Source organism: Hemitrygon akajei, chromosome 10, assembly GCF_048418815.1.
Source record: "Hemitrygon akajei chromosome 10, sHemAka1.3, whole genome shotgun sequence".
Lineage (NCBI taxonomy): Eukaryota > Metazoa > Chordata > Chondrichthyes > Myliobatiformes > Dasyatidae > Hemitrygon > Hemitrygon akajei.
Genome location: NC_133133.1, coordinates 148,839,084 through 148,858,111, shown reverse-complemented (window position 1 = coordinate 148,858,111; position 19,028 = coordinate 148,839,084). Strand labels below are relative to the sequence as shown.

Here is a 19,028-nt window from a genome sequence, read left to right as displayed (position 1 = left end):
ACTACTTGTACCTTTTGAATTCTCACTATCCCATTTTTGCTCTGATTCTCTCTAGCTACTGAGGAGAAGATCTTTGCCCTCCTCTATAGTGAACTCCTGAAATCAGTGCTGGAGATCGCAAGGTGTGATTTGCACCTCTGCCACTGGCCATAAGCTTCAAAGTTCAGCACAGTCATCACTTTCAATGCCATTAATATGTGGTTCTCACCTTGCCGTTTACTTGTGGGTGTAGCTGGAGGATGTGACAGAGGTCCATGAGAAACTCCTTCGAGAAGCAGACTCTCTCCCCAAGCTCTGTCATTGTAGGAAAAATATTTCTGGAAAACCTGATCAAAATGCTTTGCACCCTTCCTCCATCTTCCTTCTGGCAGGCTGTCCTCCTGCCCTTGTCATTCCCCTCCTCCCGCAGTCAAGGGCTTTTGAAGTGTGGCCACCAAAACCCCCTAGTAAGGATGCCTCTGTTCCCACCTCAAACAAAATTTCTCTGTAAGCCATTGCACTTAACACAGTATCCACCAGTTAAATATGCAGGTGTGTACTACCAAATCCTGTTTTGATCAACTTAATTACAAAACTGAAAGCCATGCATGAACACTTCAAGTAAGCCGAGTTTGTATCCTAGCCTGCTAATTATCAGCTTCTTTTTCTGGACGTGATTATTTCATGGCATTGAAAAAGATTGGCCCATGATTGTTCAGTTTCCCAGTCTATGGCTCTCTCAGTATAAGCATCCCTTTCCCATGTAACATCTTTTACAAAGGTCCCTATGGTAGTTTAGTTTGTATTGCTTCTGCCCATTCTCCTGTTCAAATGCATTACTTCATGTTCCCTGCATGTTTACCACTGCCTGCCTATTTCATCAGTGTTCCAAAGTCTTCTAAATTTAGTTCCTTTTTTTCCTCAGTGTTATATCATATTTTAGAAATGTACAAAGCATAAAGTAATATTCTAAATGCTTCATGGAGTGATGCTTTTAACTGAGATATAAGTTAAATCTGTCATCTGCTTTTATTGATACAGTCGGAAATCTTTTGAATTTGAAGATGTAAAAGACCTTCAAAGGCTTCAATCTCCTAATTTCTGCAGAAATGGGCAGGTGGATTGGTATGCTCAATCAAAGTTGGCACTGAACTGCGCTTTATCAGAAGAGAACATATATGAGGATATCCTGGGTAAGCTTCGGGGTCTGTGAACTCAATTCTCCAACATACCACTGTCGTTGCTGAGAATCCGATCTTGTGGTCCTGGATAAAATATTGGATTTGTACTGTGCCAATAACTTGGATTGGCTAATTGGCCAAACTTGAAAATGATTAATATTTGAAATGGGTTGAAATAGTTCAGGAATACTGGATTAAAAATGAATTTGAACAAACTAGGTATAAAGTAAGAAAAGAAATTAAGATTACCAAGCAGCTGTAATCACATGATTGGAGACATAAGAGGTATTGTAGATGCTGGAGATCTAGAGCAACACACACAATGTGCTGGAGGAACTCAGCAGGTCCAGCAGCATCTATGGATGGGAATAAACAGTCAATGTTGTGGGCCGAGATCCTTCATCAGGACATGATGCAAAGCTTGAATTGTACAATGTAAAGACTTGAATCCCCGAGAAAGAAAGGGGCTTCCAGAATGGAATATGTGACTTAAGAGCTCAGTAAATCTTAATGTCAGCTCCAAGTGGAAGAAAGGTGCAGTTGAAGCTTTCAAAGAATAGAGCCAAAACTTTTAGCCTAGCAATCAAGAGTATAATTGGGGAAACTATATTTAAGAAAAGAAATATTGCAGAGGAAGTAAGAAACATAACATGGCTCTGATTGTTAGAGGCTTTCACTGGAGGAATTTCTTGGGTTCATCATCTACCCCCCCTTTTTTCTGCCAGGATACTGGAGGTCCTTTTACAAAGCTTCTACAATAAGCTTGATTCATAGCACTTCCAACCGTTGTTCTCCAAGGTGATAAATGTCATCTGGAACCAGTAGAACATTTTCTCTGTCACACGGCATCCTTACTTGAAAAATAAAATCACCATTCCTTTCTGCTGGGGCAAAAACCTGGAACTCCCTAACTGAGAACTCTGAGAAGGTACCTCTCCTTGCAGGGCTGCGGTAGCTCAAGAAGGCGAAGTCACGCTATTTTCTTGTTTTACTAATATATGAAACTAAGTAAGTCTCTGAAGACATGAAGAACATGTATGCTTGATCAAAATAGGTGAATAGATAAAATCATTGTTCACTCTTCTAACAATAATGAAGTTTGGTTTGTTTGAAGGCTGTTGGTTTCTGAAGAGTGTATTAGTAAGAGTCACGTGTAAGAGTAAGAATGATACAGAATGGATCTCTGACAGCACCTGAGTTTCTGATTTAATTTAAAGCTGTGACAAAATTAATTGAAATAAATTAGATATTTTGGTTTTCAAGTTTTTTCAGATGTAAGGTACCTTGACAAACCGTCTTTAAAATCATTGGATAAGTGTTGATGAGCAGAGTTCCAAAGGAAAGTAACATGTCACCATTGGAATATAATGCCATTAATCACTTTGGCAATCATGGTCTAATTTCCAAAATGAGAGGTGATTTACCAAATCAGCAATAATGGGAATAACTATGAAAGTTACTAATATCGAGGCATAGGATGATTGAAAATTAGAAACAATCACCATTCTGAAGTTGAGCTGAAAAAGATAACGTATTTGTTGCTATTTTTTAAAATTTATATCACAGACATTCCCAAGGAAAATCCTTATGAAGATATAGAATCTGCAGACAGGCACCCACTAGGGAAACAGTGCATCCAAGTCCATCTTTCTTCAGCTGGCTCCACCCCCAAACCAGGATCCCCAACAGAAAACAGACCAGACACACCCACAAAGGTAACACAACTGGAATAACTGTTTATCTTTGCCACCTGGATAGAAACATTGCTTAATCACCATAGAATACTGCATACAGCCAGAGAATAAAGGGCAAGCCTCTAGAAATAAGGAGGACAAAGAGGTGGTTGTGAGAGGCAGAGGAGCAGCTACAAGACTGCTTTCAGTCAGTGAATACGTACACAACGCTGGAAGAACTCAGCAGGTCAGGCAGCATCCGTGAGAAAAGAATAGCCAATGTTTCGGGCCGACACCCTTCATCAGGAATCTCACGGATGCTGCCTGACCTGCTGAGTTCTTCCAGCGTTGTGTACGTATTCTTTGATCCACAGCATCTGCAGTTGTATTTTTGCGTTTTGAGTCAGTGAGCTGGGTCACGTTCAAGGACTCGTCAGAGGACCTGAATAACTAAGCCATGGTTGTTGGACTTTATAAAAACAGTTGTAGATGAGCATGACTCCTCAAAGTCATTCAGAATTTTCCTCAACCAGAAGTCCTGATTGAACCATGCTGAGGGCCAGATCAGTGGCATTCATACAAGTGGTCCTAGTGCGACCTCCAGAAAGCTATCTCACCTGTAAAGCACCAATTCTGAATCACTGAGGGATGCTTGACAGCTGTGGCAGTGATTGAATGCTATCACCTCCTACAAAGTGAAACCGTGACATAGGTGACAACATGGATTCACTCCCCGACGAGCTCAATGCCTTTTATGCTCGCTTTGACTGTCAAAACAGGGGAGGCACATTCATGATCTAGCACAGCTCCCGTTGACACTGTGATTTCAGTCTCTGAGGCCAACGTGAGAGCCTCCTTCAGGAGGGTGAACCCATGGAAAGCATCCTGCCCAGACGTGGTACCTTTCCAAGTACTAATGATCTGGTGCTGATCAAGTGGCTGGAATGTTCACCAATATCTTTAACCTCTGGGTTCGGCAGTCTGAGGTCTCAAGCAGGCTTCAGTTAGACTGGTGCCCAAGAAGAGCGTGGTAACCTGCCTCAATGACTATCGTCCTGTGGCACTTGCATCCACTGTGATGAAGTGCTTTGAGAGGTTGGTGATGAAGCACATCAACTCCCGCCTGAGAAGCGACTTGGATCTCCTCCAATTTTCTGCCGGCAGAACCGGTCTACAGAAATGCCATTTTCATTGGCTCTTCAGAATCAGGTTTAATATCACTGACATACATTGTGATATTTGTTGTTTTGCAGCAGCAGTACATCACAATACATATTAATAAAAACTATAAATTGCAATACGAAGTAAATATAAAAAAAGAAATTTGCATTAAATAAGTAGTACGAAAGAGAGGGGAAAAATACTGAGGTGGAGTTCTTGATTTCGTTGTCTATTCAGAATTCTGAGGGTGGAGGGGAAGAAGCTGTTTCTACAGTGTGTGTCTTCAGGCTCCTGTCCCTCCACCTTGATGATAGCAATGAGAAGAGGGCATGTTCTGGGTGATGAGGGTCCTTAATGATGGATGCCACTTATTTTGAGGCATTGCCTTTTGAAGGTGCCCTGGATACTAGGGGGCTAGTGCCCATGATAGGGCTGGTTGAGTTTGAAACTTTCTACAGCTTTTTCTGATCCTGTGCTGTGGCCCCTCCGTACCAGATGGTGATGCAGCTAGTTAGAATGCTCTCTGATACATCTGTAGAAATTTGTCTTTGGTGACAGGCCAATTCTCATCAAACTCCTATTGAAGTATAGCTGCTGTCATGCCTTCTTTGTGATTGCATCAATATGTTGGGCCCAGGATAGACCTTCAGAGATGTTGACATGCAGGGACTTGAAACTGCTCACCCTTTCTACTTCTGATCCCTTGATGAGTCCTGGCATGTGTTCCCTCGACTTCCCCTTCCTGAAGTACATAATCAGTTCCTTGGTCTTACTGAGTGCAAGGTTGTTGCTGTGACACAGTCAATCAGTTGATCCTGTATACCTCCTTGCCACCATCTGGATTCTGCCAACGATAGTTGTGTCATCAGCAAATTTATAGATGGCATTTGAGCCACACAATCATGGGTGTAGAAAGAGTGGTGCAGTGGGCTAAGCATGCATCCTCGAGGTGCATCAGTTTTGATTGTCAGTGAAGAGGAGATGTTATTTCACTCAACCCTGGAACATCGGGACAGTGATGGTGCATACATCAGAATGCTCTTCGTTGACTACAGCTCGATAATCAACATTATCATCCCTCAAAACTAATCAATAAACTCCATGACCTTGGCTTCAATACATCTGTGTATAACTGGATCCTCGATTTTCTCACTTGCAGACCCCAGTCAGTTCGGATTGGCAACAATATCTCCATAATCACCATCAGCACAGGTGCTCCACAAGGCTGTGTGCTTAGCCCCCTGCTCTACTGACTTTATGACTGTGAGGCCAAGCACAGCTCCAATGCCATATTTAAGTTTGCTGACGACACCACTGTCATTGGCCGAATCAAAAATGGTGATGAATTAGCATTTAGGAGGCAGATTCTAAATGCGGCTAATTAGTGCCAGAACAATAACCTCTCATAGTATCCGTGAGACCGGGAGCTGATTATTGACTTCAGAGGAGGAAACCAGAAGTCTATGAGCCGCGAGGATCAGAGGTGGAGAGAGTCATCAATTTTAAATTCCTCAGTGTTATCATTTCAGAGGATCTGTCCTGGGTCCAGCGTGTACGTGCTATTGCAAATATAGCATGGTAGCAGCTTTGCTTCCTTAGGCAGTTGTGAAGATTTGGCATGCCATCTTAAACTTTGACAAATTTGTATAGATGTGTGGTAGAGTATATTGACTGATTGCATCACAACCTGCTATGGAAATACTAATGCCCTTGAAGGTAAAATTCTACAAAAGGTAGAGGATACTGCCCAGTCCATCTCTGCGAAAGCCTTCCAGTCTATTGAACATGTCCACATGGAGCTCTGTTGCAGGAAAACAGCATCCATTTTTGTGGATGGACAAGCTCAGTCTGCTTTCCTTAAAGCACTGTCCTCTTTTGCAGTGATCTAAGTACACCAAGTCAAACGTGCTCATGATGTGAAAGAAACTTCATTCCATCAAGGATCCCACCATCCAGACCATGCTCTCCTATTTGCTGCCAGGAGGTACAGGAGCCTTGGGGCTTGTGCCCCCAGGTTCAGGAACAGTTATTACCCCTCAACCATCAGGCTCTTGAACCAAAGGGGATAACTTGACTCAGCTTCACCTACTTCATCACTGAGCTGTTCCCACAACCTATGGACTCACTTTTAAGGCCTCTTCATCTCATGTTCTCGATATTTATTGCATTTTTTTTTGTATTTGCACAGTTTTTTTGTCTTTTGCACATTAGTTGTTTGTCCATCCTGCTGGTTGTGGTCCTTTATTGACTCTGTTTCTTTGTATTTACTGTGAATGCCTGGAGGAAAATGAATGTCAGGGCTGTATGTGGTGATATATATGCACTTTGACAATCAATTTACTTTGGTTAGATTCAAAGTTCAATCTTCATTTTGTCACATCCACTGTTGACTGGGGAGTTTTTGTATTGGACAAGTCCAGTCTGCTTTTTTTCTGGGAAACCTTGCAAAGCACAGTCCTCTATTGCACCATTTAAGTACACCAAATCAAAACGGGCTCGTGATGTGGATGAAACTTCATTGACAATCAGGAGATTTTTTTTTTTGAATATTGTGCTTTGAAGAGAAATCCAGTGCTTTCCAAGATAAACTGCAGACCTTCCAAATGAGAACCTAATGCATTTGCTGATCTGACCACACAAGGCTGGCAGGCCCAAGAGGATCAGCAGCATGGGACTGCTTGAAGGCATATCTTTTTCAGGAACTGCTTTTAAAATAGAGGACCATCTGCTTAGCACAACTTCAATTTTATTTTCGATTGGTATGGTTGTATTCTGGAACTGCTGTGTCGGTCGAGTTACCGAGTCAGCTCTGTGCTTTCCGTTGTATTTTTGATGATTAATGTGGAGATCTGCTCTGTTTTCACAGCTTCCTTTGAAAACTTCCTCCCTCTTTCGACACTCCTCAGACAGGAGAAGTTTCAAATTGCTGGATATCAGAAAAATCAGTAAAGATGGCATTAACTCGCCACCAAAAGCCAGCCCGCCTTCTACCCCAAGCAGTCCAGATGACACACAGAGCCTGGCAGGAGATTCTCAGTTATTAAGAAGGAGAAGAAAGATCCCCAAGGTCTGTAACTTCTTACAGATTTTGTTTGGTTAGTCTGAGTGTTGTTTTAATCACAATCAGGATTTATTGGCAGGGTCACTGATTGCCATCAGCTAAGATTGGGATAGAGTTTTGACCATTTTCCATTTTTGACCTTGTTTGGCCATTTTCCAGAAATATCCACAGCAACTAATGAAGCTTAACTGGAGCCCACGTGAATTGTCTAGTATCTTCGCTTCAGAGCTACCATTTATATTTACTGAAAATTTGCATAGCCACGGTCAATGATGACCTCTTCATTTGCGAAGTTGTTACTGTCCAATAGTTTGGTCTTGATAAGAAACCGGGTCTATATCTCATCATCACCAGTATTAGGATTTAGCATTAAGCCTCAGATGTGAACTCTGGTTGAACCTGACTAAGTTTGCTCAGCAGCAATTTCAACGCAGCATTGTTGATCCTTCGGTTGAATTCTCATTGTTTTCAAATGCAGGTGGTGTTGAAGATTAATGCAATCTACGAGGCTAGGAGGGGGAGGAAGAAAGTAAGACGAATCACTCAGTCTTCTGAGGCCAACACAGGAAGAGGTAAGGTTTGTGCACAATTCCTATTGTGTTTTAAGTGAACAGATTAATTACTGTATATAGACTAAAAAATAGATAAATGCCACAAAGTTATTTTTATGTTTATTAAGAGGATGTAGTCATCAGCTGTTAAACACATGGGAATAGGAATTCATTTGTACAATTCCAAAAATAACAATCCCTTGTAGTTGGAAATTAGCTTCATGCATAATGGAGAAATATTATGCACTTTGTAAAAATGTCCATTCAAAAAATTTATCTCCAGGATTTCCATTTGATCTAGAACCTTTTATCTCCAGCACCAATTTCCAAATTCCTCACCCCAATGTCACCAATATTAATGCAACATGCAATATTTGTCTCTAACTTAGTTTACAAGCTACTGGTTTGAAAACAAAAGTTTATCACTCATAGAGCCAAGAGTTTGCAATAAGCCTGTTTCACTGAAACAATGCTGATTGAATGATATTATTCCTCTTTGACTGCAAACATGGTCTTGTGCGATTCCTGACTGCTTTGCCGTCAAAGGTCAGGAACACAGTCACAGACAGACAGACATACTTTATTGATCCTGAGGGAAATTGGGTTTTGTTACAGTCGCACCAACCAAGAATAGTGTAGAAATATACCAATATAAAACCATAAATAATTAAATAATAATAGGTAAATTATGCCAAGTGGAAATAAGTCCAGGACCAGCCTATTGGCTCAGGGTGTCTGACAGTCCGAGGGAGGAGTTGTGAAGTTTGATGGCCACAGGCAGGAATGTCTTCCTATGACACTCAGTGTTGCATCTCGGTGGAATGAGTCTCTGGCTGAAGGTACTCCTGTGCCTAACCAGTACATTATGGAGTGGATGGGAGTCATTGTTCAAGATGGCATGCAACTTGGACAGCATCCTCTTTTCAGACATCACCGTCAGAGAGTCCAGTTCCACCCCCACAACATCACTGGCCTTATGAATGAGTTTGTTGATTCTGTTAGTGTCTGCTACCCTCAGCCTGCTGCCCCAGCACACAACAGCAAACATGATAGCACTGGCCACCACAGACTCGTAGAACATCCTCAGCATCGTCCGGCAGATGTTAAAGGACCTCAGTCTCCTCGGGAAGTAGAGACGGCTCTGACCCTTCTTGTAGACAGCCTCAGTGTTCTTTGACCAGTCCAGTTTATTGTCAATTCGTATCCCCAGGTATTTGTAATTCTCCACCATGTCCACACTGACCCCTTGGATGGAAACAGGGGTCACTGGTGCCTTAGCCCTCCTCAGGTCCACCACCAGCTCCTTAGTCTTTTTCACATTAAGCTGCAGATGATTCTGCTCACACTGTGTGACAAAGTTTCCCACCGTAGCCCTGTACTCAGCCTCATCTCCCTTGCTGATGCATCCAACTATGGCAGAGTCATCAGAGAACTTCTGAAGATGGCAAGACTGTGTTGTAGTTGAAGTCCGAGGTGTAGGTGGTGAAGAGAAAGGGCAACAGGACAGTCCCCTGTGGAGCCCCAGTGCTGCTGACTGCTCTGTCTGACACACAGTGTTGCAAGCGCATGTACTGTGGTCTGCCAGTCAGGTAATCAATAATCCATGACACCAGGGAAGCATCCACCTGCATCACTGTCAGCTTCTCACCCAGCAGAGCAGGGCGGATGATGTTGAACGCACTGGAGAAGTCAAAAAACATGACCTTCACAGTGCTCGCTGGCTTGTCCAGGTGGCCGTAGACACAGTTCAGCAGGTAGACGATGGCATCCTCAACTCCTAGTCGGGACTGATAGGCGAACTGGAGGGGGGTCTAAGTGTGGCCTAACCATAGGCCGGAGCTGCTCTAGAATAAGTCTCTCCAGGGTCTTCATGATGTGGGAGGTCAATGCCACCGGTCTGTAGTCATTGGAGCCACTGGGGTGCGGCGTCTTCGGTACAGGGACGAGGCAGGACGTCTTCCACAGCACAGGAACCCTCTGGCTCAGGTTGAAGACATAGTGAAGTACTCCACATAGCTGGGGGGCACAGGCTTTGAGCACCCTGAGGCTGACACCATCCGGGCCTGCAGCCTTTCTTGGGTGGAGACATTTCAGCTGTCTTCTCACCTGTTCAGCTGTGAAGCCCAGCGTGGTGGTTTCAGGTGGGGGAGGGGTGTAGTCATGAGAGCAGGGTGGGGGGCTGTGAGGAGGGGTAGGAGGAGAAAGTGGAACCCTTGGCTTCCTAGGCTCAAGATTATCGCCCATTGCTGCTGTTGGTCAGTGTCCCATCTTAAAGTTTGCTGTTCACTCCTGCATTAGGAATGTTATTCCAATTTTATACATGTTAAAACCATATACTTCTCTTTCAGCCCACAGGAGAAACCCAACAGGCACCTTTCCCAAAATGTAGACTTTCATGGATTGTGTTTATGCGATACAATATTTAAAAGACTTCCCAGGCAATGTCCTATCAGAGAGCATGACTCCTATGTGCAAAGTTCTTCACTGACATATAGAGATCCTTCTGATAAACCTCTCCCTACTCCCAGGTCCTCCCATAATTTCACCTCCCTATAGCAGGAAGGGTGTGGAATGTGTTGTGGCATGTCCCTTTAAGACCTATCTGCTAAACTTGCTTCTCATTAAAACATAACCTTGTGTTGGGGTTTAAGTGGCTGGGTGCAGGGATGAAGCCTGTGTGAGGGGAAGTGTAATTAAGAATTAGGAGTCTCAGCTGAACAATGGTATTAAACTGTGTTACCTTATATTTTGGAATTTCTGATTATTTGAACACTGAAATATTGTCATTAAAATGACAATAAATTAATTTTGGTTTCCATGAGCATGTGAATTAGAGGTAGAGAAACCACTTAGAGATGTGGTCTACTTGCAGTTCACTTGGATAACATAGTAGGTATTTAGACACAACACAGTTTTAATGTGGAATTACTTCTTATATTTGAACTTGTCAGTTAATTTCTGTGAACATTTTCTTTTGGATAGTGTCGGTGAAGGAATGATTGATCAGTGAAGTATTTTCTCCTATCCCTACTAATGGTACCAATTAGGCAAAACACATTCCAGTAGTTGCTAAAAGGAACATTTTCAAATAAAGCAAATGATTATTCTAGCTGTTTAAGGATGTGTTATGGAGGAAGCCCATTAACCTTGACCTCATTTCATGTGTGTAAATCAAATCACAGTTCAGAAGTTTGGAAAAGTGTGAAAGTCAACATGAGTAGTATTACATCTTCCAGTTCCTATTACAAAATATCCATTATCATTACTACTTCCTCTCCCAGGATTATTGAGCCATTGGGGCATTAAAGTAAATTCTTGAAGGGGCCATGGGATTCATTTGTGGAAGAAATTGGTAGGGATGAATCTGATTAAATACGTTACGCAGACTGACATTTCCTGAGATAAAATTAGCAGTATGTTAATAGCTGTTCCTTCATAAGGCAACTTGTGTCAATTTAGTTACAGATGAAAACAGTGAAACTGACAGTGAGACTGAAGAAAAACTTAAAGGTAAGCTAATTTCTGTACAGTATTATTTAAGCTTTTGCACTACTTAAACTATTTGATATACATATTTACTGTAATTCATAGTTTTCCCTTTATTATCATGTATTGCATTATAATGCTGCCGCAACCTTAATAAATTTCATGACATGCTGGTGATATTAAATCTGATTCTGATTACTAATAAATTTCTTCACTATTGTTTAATGTTCCCTGCATTCCAAAGCTTTCTTAGAGTTACAGAGATCAGTTTCAATTAGATCCAGACCCATTGCACTAATGTAACCAAGTCCTCAGAACCCTGGTTGAATGCAGTAGCATCAGATACATTTGGTGGCCAGAAGCCCATTAACTGTAGACTGTCTACAGGGCTCCTGGGCGTGGTTTGAAGATTTAAAGCTCGGTCACATTTTTAAAAATTGTAGCCCTTGTTGGATGAGAAATTACTTGTACCGTCAATTGTACTTGTAGTGTTGCCCCAGTCAGGGTGTAGAGAGGAAGTGCAGAACTTCTTGTGGGGCACTTTAATACTGGGCATTTTCAGATTGCATTTATTACAGAGGCCAAGTAAAGACTTTAAAATCAATTCAAATTAAGATTGGATGTTAAGATATAGAAAAATTGTTTGGAAGAATTACAAAATGTTCAGGCAGAGATGGTTGAAGGGCTACCTTAAGAACAGGGATGGAAGTAGAAGCCACGAGGATTAGTGGGGCAAGATCAGAATAAGTACTTAAAAAATAACTGCTTATAATCGCTATGGCTACTAATCAAGAGTCCAACTGTGTGAGTCAGAGCAACTGGGCGTTTTATAGCTGACTTCTTTTGACCTGTTGCTGGTCCTACGAACCTATGAAAGTAATGGATCTTGAAAAGGCTGGCTGGCTGGTCCATCTGATTCCCCACAATCATGTCGGACTTGAGCATCATGGCCCAGTCAGCAATTGTGTAATTTCCTTGGACAGGAAAATCATCACTTGTACAAAGAAGACTGAGCAGATTTTGGAGAAGATATAATTCCAGTGAATTTGCTTTAATACCTCACCTCTCCACCCCTCCCCAAAGGTGATCAAAGCCCATTGGAGGTGAAATAATTTCTTTTGCACCATGTGACTCCTGGCTTTCTGTAACTTATTTAATTCCAGTAGTTGATCTATAAGCATGTAGGTATCTTGTGTATCGGTGAGACGTGATGTAGATTGGGAGACCGCTTCGGGGAGCACCTACGCTCCGTCCGTGTCTCCCAGCACCCACCCGTTTTAACTCCACTTCCCATTCCCATTCTGACATGTCAGTTCATGGCCTCCTCTAGTGCTGTCATGATGCCATACTCAGGTTGGAGCAGCAGCATCTTATATTCTGTCCAGGTAGACTCCAGCCTGACGGCATGAACGTCGATTTCTCGACCTGGTGATGCCCACACCACTCCCCGTCTTTCGCCATTCCACATTCCCTTTTCCCTCTCTCACCTCATGTCCTTACCTGCCCATCACCTCTCTCCCTCTGGTGCTCCACCCCTCTTTTCTTTCTTCCATGGCTTTCTGTCCTCTGCCATCAGATTCCCCCTTCTCCAGCCCTATATCTTTCACCAATCAACTTCCCAGCTCTTTACTTCACCCCTTCCCCCCAGTTTCACCTATCACCTTGTGTTTCTTCCTCCCTTCCTCCCACCTTCTAAATCTGACTGCTCATCTATTTCTCTCTAGTCCTGATGAAGGGCCATGGCCTGAAACATTGACTGTACTCTTTTCCATTGACGCTGCCTGGCCTGCTGAGTTCCACCAGCATTTTGTGTGTGTGTGTAAAATGTCTGTTGTGTCAAGGACAATGAACTCAGCAGATCAATCTCTTTAATCCCTCACAGTGAATCTGTATTTGTGAATAGCTGCTACTCAGAAGTTAAATAACATAATATACTTTAATCTGTTAAGTAATAGGCATTTTATTTGTTAGTAAAACAGAAACATAATTAGATTCAATTAAACTAATTCCTATAATAACATGGAACATGCAGCTGACCAGGTAGTATCTGTGGAAAGAAATAGAGTTAACATTTCAGGTCTGACATCTAATATTGGAACCTCTCCAGCACTTTCTGTCTTCATTTCAGATTTTCAGCATCTGCAGTATTTGCTTAGTTTTCCAGTTAATTCCTTTCCCTTCCTCCACTGACAGCTCACAGTCAGCGTCTCGTGTTGGTGAAGTCCTTGCTGAAGCAGAAGAGTCGCTACCGAACCTTGGAGAGAGATCTCATTGAGTTCCAGGAGTGGCAGTTATTTGAGTTCTTTGTGGTGGTCGCCCTCCACATGAAGAAGGGAAGTAGTACGTATGTCCCTGAGGTCACCCAGCAGTTTCCTCTGAAGGTGAGAAGGTGCTTGAGTTTAGAGAAAGATCTGTTCCTTTCTCTGTCTTCCATTTCTTCCAGAGGGCTGGCGTATTGAACAGCTTATGGATTTCTCAAATCTGTTAAATGGATTTTTTGATACAGTAATTGGAGGTGAGTGGAGGGTAGTCAACGATAAATCGCCATGCATTAACGGAAAGGGAAAGCTTGAAGTTTGTTCCTAAGCATTCGATTTCTCTTAAAAACATAATTCACTTATTGAATTTGCTTCTGTAGTAAGTGGCTCTTTACAGGCTTCCTTCTCTCCTTGTCAGTTCAAGTGATTGCATTCTTCTCTTTCAATCTTTTTATTAATATTTAGAATATTATGAATGAGATACAATTCAAATAATGGTAAGGGATTACAAATATATAGACTCCCATTATACATAAAGAAATACATAAACAATGAATACAGCATAAGTAAGTTTCCCCAAAACATAAACCATATAGTATATATATGAACAAGGTAAGTTTAGATATTCCATAAGTGATTGCATTCTTGATAGTGCTGTTTCTTTTACTTCATTCAGGGACTGTTCTGGAGCAAACTGCACTGCAAAAACATGTTAGCTGTTTCAAATACAGTGTTCTTTTACAACACCACATTTTCCTGGGGTTGGGCACCTGTTGATTGACTTCCCAGAGTCACCTGTGGTGAAAGTTAGTGTGAAAGGCAAGCACATGCTATAACATACCAGTGTTGTTGGGCAAGGACAGTTCATACACATCTTTAACATAGGCCAAATTTGTACCTTTAACGTGTAAAGTATTTCTCAGAGAAATTATAGTATAAAAATTAGAACTAGGAGAGATCAGTCAACCCCTCTTCCTTGCTGTACCATCCAATAAAATCATGGCTGATACTTAATCTCAGTACTTTCCCACAACTTCTCCCAAGCCATCAGGCTGATCAACACCTCCAACTATTAACACACCCCAGCACTCCCACGTCACCTAGCACACTTAATGTACATACAATCATTCTACATACGTAACAGTTATAGGATTACTTTTAAGTATTTTTTTTGTATTCTTTATGCTTATTGTGGGTTTTTTTAAGCTGCCTCAGATCCAAGTAATAATCGTTTAATTCTCCTTTACACTCACATACTGAAGAATGACAATAAACCATCTTGGATCTTGAATATCAACAAAACCGCGATCCTTGATTTTCAAATTATCCGTGCGCATGCGTGTGTGTGCATGTGTGTTGCCCTTGTGGCAGCTATGTACTGGGAATGTGTATGTGCATCCTGATGCATTGTGTGGAGAACCTCAATGGTATCTAATGTTTCCTTTTCCTCTGTGATTCAGCTGGATAAACCATTCAAGTTTATGCGGGAAACAGAAGATCAGTTAAAAGTCATTCCGCAATTCTGCTTTCCTGATGCCAGAGACTGGACTCCTGTTTCTGAGTTTACCAGGTATATACTTTCGTAGCATCACAAAAATCTGCAGGTGCTGGAAATCCAAAGCAACACACACAAAATGAGTACACAGTTTTTGTGTAGGGCCAAAGTCCTTCATTAGGTCGACTGTACTCTTTTTCATGGATGCTGCCTGACCTGCTGAGTTCATCCAGCATTTTGTGTGGTTTGCTTATTTTTTTTTTAGATTACTTTTGATCATGATTCTCAACAATTTGATTGGGATATTTGAGGGAATGGCTGGAAAAGGGTGAAATCCATTTGCAACAAATGAACGAGTGCTCTAATTTTTGCAAATTTTCTTCTTGAACCTATATAAATCACCTGAACAATGTTTATTATTAAATGGGTGTTATTGAGCATTAAATAACATGCATTAAATGTTATGAGGAAATCTCTCAAGTTTGTATGGAAGCCATTGGTTCTTTGTGTTCCTGGCAGTACATTGCTAAGGTTAAAACATGTCTTTACAACACATTTCATATCCTCAAATATCCTACAGTATTTCACAATCAATAATGTACATTTGGAGTGTATTAACTGATGCCCCATAAATAAAGACTGCAATGAGTTGATGTGGTTTTATAAATAGCAAAGGGATGCATAACCAGACAAACTCTTTCAGTTGTTTTGGTTGAGAATATTCTTGGCCAGGAGAATAGAAAATCTTGAACAGTATCTTATTGTCTCATATGTTGACTTGATAGAGACTCCGTTTAATATCTCATCTGAAAGACAGTGCAACAACCCCTCATGCTGCACTGCAAAGCTATGTCATCATAGCTTGCCATTCCAGAAAATCAGCCAAGACTGTACTACCAAGAAGGGCAGGTAAAGCAGACGCTTTTCCCAAGTCATGTACCAGTCTGACTTAAAAATGAATCTCCATGTCTAAATCCTGGAACTCCTTACCCAACACTTGAAAAATTGCATGTTCAAAAAGACAGTTCATAACACCTGTTCGGATTCCAGGGCAGGGCAGTAAAGGCAGGCGTTACTAGTGACACCCAAATCTACAAAAATGAATTTATTGAAAAGACATACTTCAGTGAAGGTGTTTTATTTTGGGAGCTCTGTGACAAGGCATGTATCATATGAAGCACTTTACACTCTTTACTTGAAGGAAGTGACACCTTAAATGTCCATGGCATTGAAAACTACAGGATGTTCATGTGTCTGACTGTAGATAAATTTTGTCTTGCTGAATCTGGATGCCACCCATCTTAGTGTTCACTAATATTCCAGTTTAGTACTTCGCTACAGAACTTTTTGACCCTCTTTATGATTTACAACAACTTGGAATGCTTGAACAAACCTTCCTTGTTTCCCATTGTAACAGTGAAACCTTTTCATTTGTCCTGACTGGAGAAGATGGGAGCAGACGATTTGGTTATTGTCGGCGGCTGCTGGTAGGATCCCCATTAAATATCATGTCAAAGGTTTTAAGATAATTATAAATTATGCAGCAGCATTTCAATTGTCTTATTTTTTTCCCCTCCTTTTAGCCTACTGGGAAGGGGAAACGTCTACCGGAGGTTTACTGTATCGTCAGTCGGTTGGGCTGTTTCAACCTCTTCTCTAAGGTACCAATGCTAGTCAGTTTTAGTTAAGAACTTACTCACTGGAATTGTTTCTGAATGAATATTTGTCCATCTCCTGCCTAAATTGTTGGAGTTGGTGCCTGGGTATTCTACACCTCTGCCTCCCCTCTTAAACTTATCCTAATACCTTGCCTTTTTCACAATTTCTAAAAGGACCTGAAAATGTTAAAGCTTATCACTTAACAGCAACCTAAACTTTTATTAGATCCTATTTGCATGCCAGACCCCGAGCATCTTCTGTGGTAGAACGGATACAGTGAGTTTCGCCTGTTGAGCACCTGCTTCATGATATAATAAGGTCAATGTATTCATTCTGGCTTTGATTTCTACCTGTTTTTGATTTGTATTTCCTGCTGGTATGGACTGTAACGGGAAAGCAATGCTCACATTTGAGTTCGTTCAAGCCTAAACCCAAGCAGCCTTTGTGTTTCATTTGAACTAGTCACTGCAGCTCTACACATACTGTCAATTTTGATTAAATACCAGTTCAATTATAACATTACATCCAATCCACACTACCTGATGTTGATCACTGTGCTTTGAGATATAAGGTATTTGCACAGAAAAAAAAAAATTAAGGCAGCAATATCAATACTTGTGAGATCATGTAAGTGTGTTAGATAGTACAATCTCGATTTATTTGATCGTAGAACACCTTTTATGCCAGAAATTTGTTCTTGTATCTCTTTTAATGCGTTTTTTTTTTAGCCCAGGCGTGTTTTCTCCATGAGTTATCAGACTAACCCATCTGATTTTTGATGGTGCTTTGTAGATCTTGGATGAGGTAGAGAAGCGACGGGTGATTTCTCCTGCTCTTGTTCAACCGTTCATGAGGAGCATCATGGAAGCACCTTTCCCTGCCCCGGGGCGAACCATCACTGTCAAAAACTTCCTTCCAGGATCAGGAAATGAGGTGAGGGAAACCTCCAGCTTCCTAATGTTTTACTTTCTATTTTCTTGTGTTACTACAATGTTCTGAGGGGTTGCAGTGGGGAGAGTGAATGTTGGGCTAGAGAAGGGCTTCCCAACCTGTAATGGTCCATGGCATGAAAATGTGGAGAACCCCTGAACTAGAGGTAAGCTGGACAAGAGTGGCTTTTCCATGTGATGTGCCTAACATTCAGACATTTCTCTTTGAGTTTTCTTCAAATTTTACATTGAGATGTAGAATATAAGCATTATGTACAGCATCAGATGGAAAAAGCACATCGTTTACAGCACGTTATTGGGATGCAACAAAGTCTCACGTCTTTTCCAGTTTGAAATACATTTAAAGTTTACAAAGAAAACAATGGGAAATGATTTAGAAGGCAGTTTGCAGCATGTCATATTGCAGAATAATTACTTGGGTAATTCTGCAACGACTTTGGTTTTGCAGGTTGTCCATGGGCTAGAATGTTCCACTAGCACCTTCATACCTAGTTTTTTCAAAAACCTATTGACATTGCACATCTAATAGTGCGTGGTGTGACAACTTTTCTAACATCAATATACCTCTCCCATAGCAAATTCTTCGTGCTCTAAGAAATGATTATAAACATTCATTCTCTATCATTATAAAGCAACTCAGTGGAGTTTTCTAAATTTCTGAGTCACTTTGAGATGTGTTTTAAATGCAACACGTGGTCCTCAGATATGCTGTATGCTCTGGTTTGAAAATTGTGTTTGAACTCATCTCACAGTAACATGCTCTGTATAGAGAGAGAAATGTGCACTAAAAATGAGTAGCATGTTTATACTAATTATCTAATTACAATTGTGGCAAAATTGTTAATTATTATAATCATTTAAATTATCATGTTTCAAGACACAGAAACAACTTTAGAAGTTATACAGTTGTAATATTGAAGTCAGCATCCTCTGTAGAAAAACGTCAGATTTCTGAATGGAGATTTGGGTTTAGGGTGAGGTTGTTCCACGGGGTAAACCAGCCAATGCAAAGTAGGAAGTCAAGAAGGTCAACAACTTAGCCAACTGTTGTACTGACCTGACAGACATCTCTCTCCTTCAGGTGATCCAGCTGTGCAGGCCCCTGGACTCCCGATTAGAACACGTGGACTTCGAGTGTCTCTTTTCTTCACTAAGCATCCGCCAGCTGATTAAAGTCTTTGCTTCCCTGCTACTGGAGAGGAGGGTGATTTTCACAGCAGATAAACTCAGGTGAATAATACTCATTTTACAATGAAATCTGACAGACAAATGAAAATCAGTAATGAGATTCTGTCATCCCTAATCCTGATAAAGTATATTAAGATACCAGATCACACCTGCTGGTTAATCACAGAATTTGTTGGGAATATATATTACATGATATGTAAGGACTGTATGTCTAATATATACACCGAATGCTTTAACATGTTGTGACATCTGGTGAAATGTACATATAAGAATCTGAGAAAAGGACTGAGAGGCCTTTAGTGTATTAGTACACTGAAGAATTTAACATGGTGAAAGTTAATATAATAGAACAGTGAAACCTTAAGAAACATTTTTCAATATTTAAC

At 41.1% G+C, this 19,028-nt stretch overlaps 1 protein-coding gene across 6 annotated transcripts in view; it reads left to right on the top strand.

Annotated features, from left to right (window-relative positions):
* Window positions 1–19,028, top strand: part of LOC140734798 (DENN domain-containing protein 2A) — a 119,733-nt gene that overhangs the window by 79,458 nt on the left and 21,247 nt on the right. For all 6 annotated transcript variants that reach the window (XM_073059330.1, XM_073059328.1, XM_073059327.1 and 3 more), the window contains exons 4-14: window positions 1,021–1,172; window positions 2,727–2,875; window positions 6,861–7,061; window positions 7,534–7,627; window positions 11,066–11,116; window positions 13,286–13,473; window positions 14,811–14,920; window positions 16,263–16,332; window positions 16,429–16,506; window positions 17,297–17,437; window positions 18,536–18,684. In XM_073059330.1, coding sequence (XP_072915431.1) covers window positions 1,021–1,172; window positions 2,727–2,875; window positions 6,861–7,061; window positions 7,534–7,627; window positions 11,066–11,116; window positions 13,286–13,473; window positions 14,811–14,920; window positions 16,263–16,332; window positions 16,429–16,506; window positions 17,297–17,437; window positions 18,536–18,684 — 1,383 coding nt within the window. The remainder of the gene's footprint in view (window positions 1–1,020; window positions 1,173–2,726; window positions 2,876–6,860; window positions 7,062–7,533; window positions 7,628–11,065; window positions 11,117–13,285; window positions 13,474–14,810; window positions 14,921–16,262; window positions 16,333–16,428; window positions 16,507–17,296; window positions 17,438–18,535; window positions 18,685–19,028) is intronic.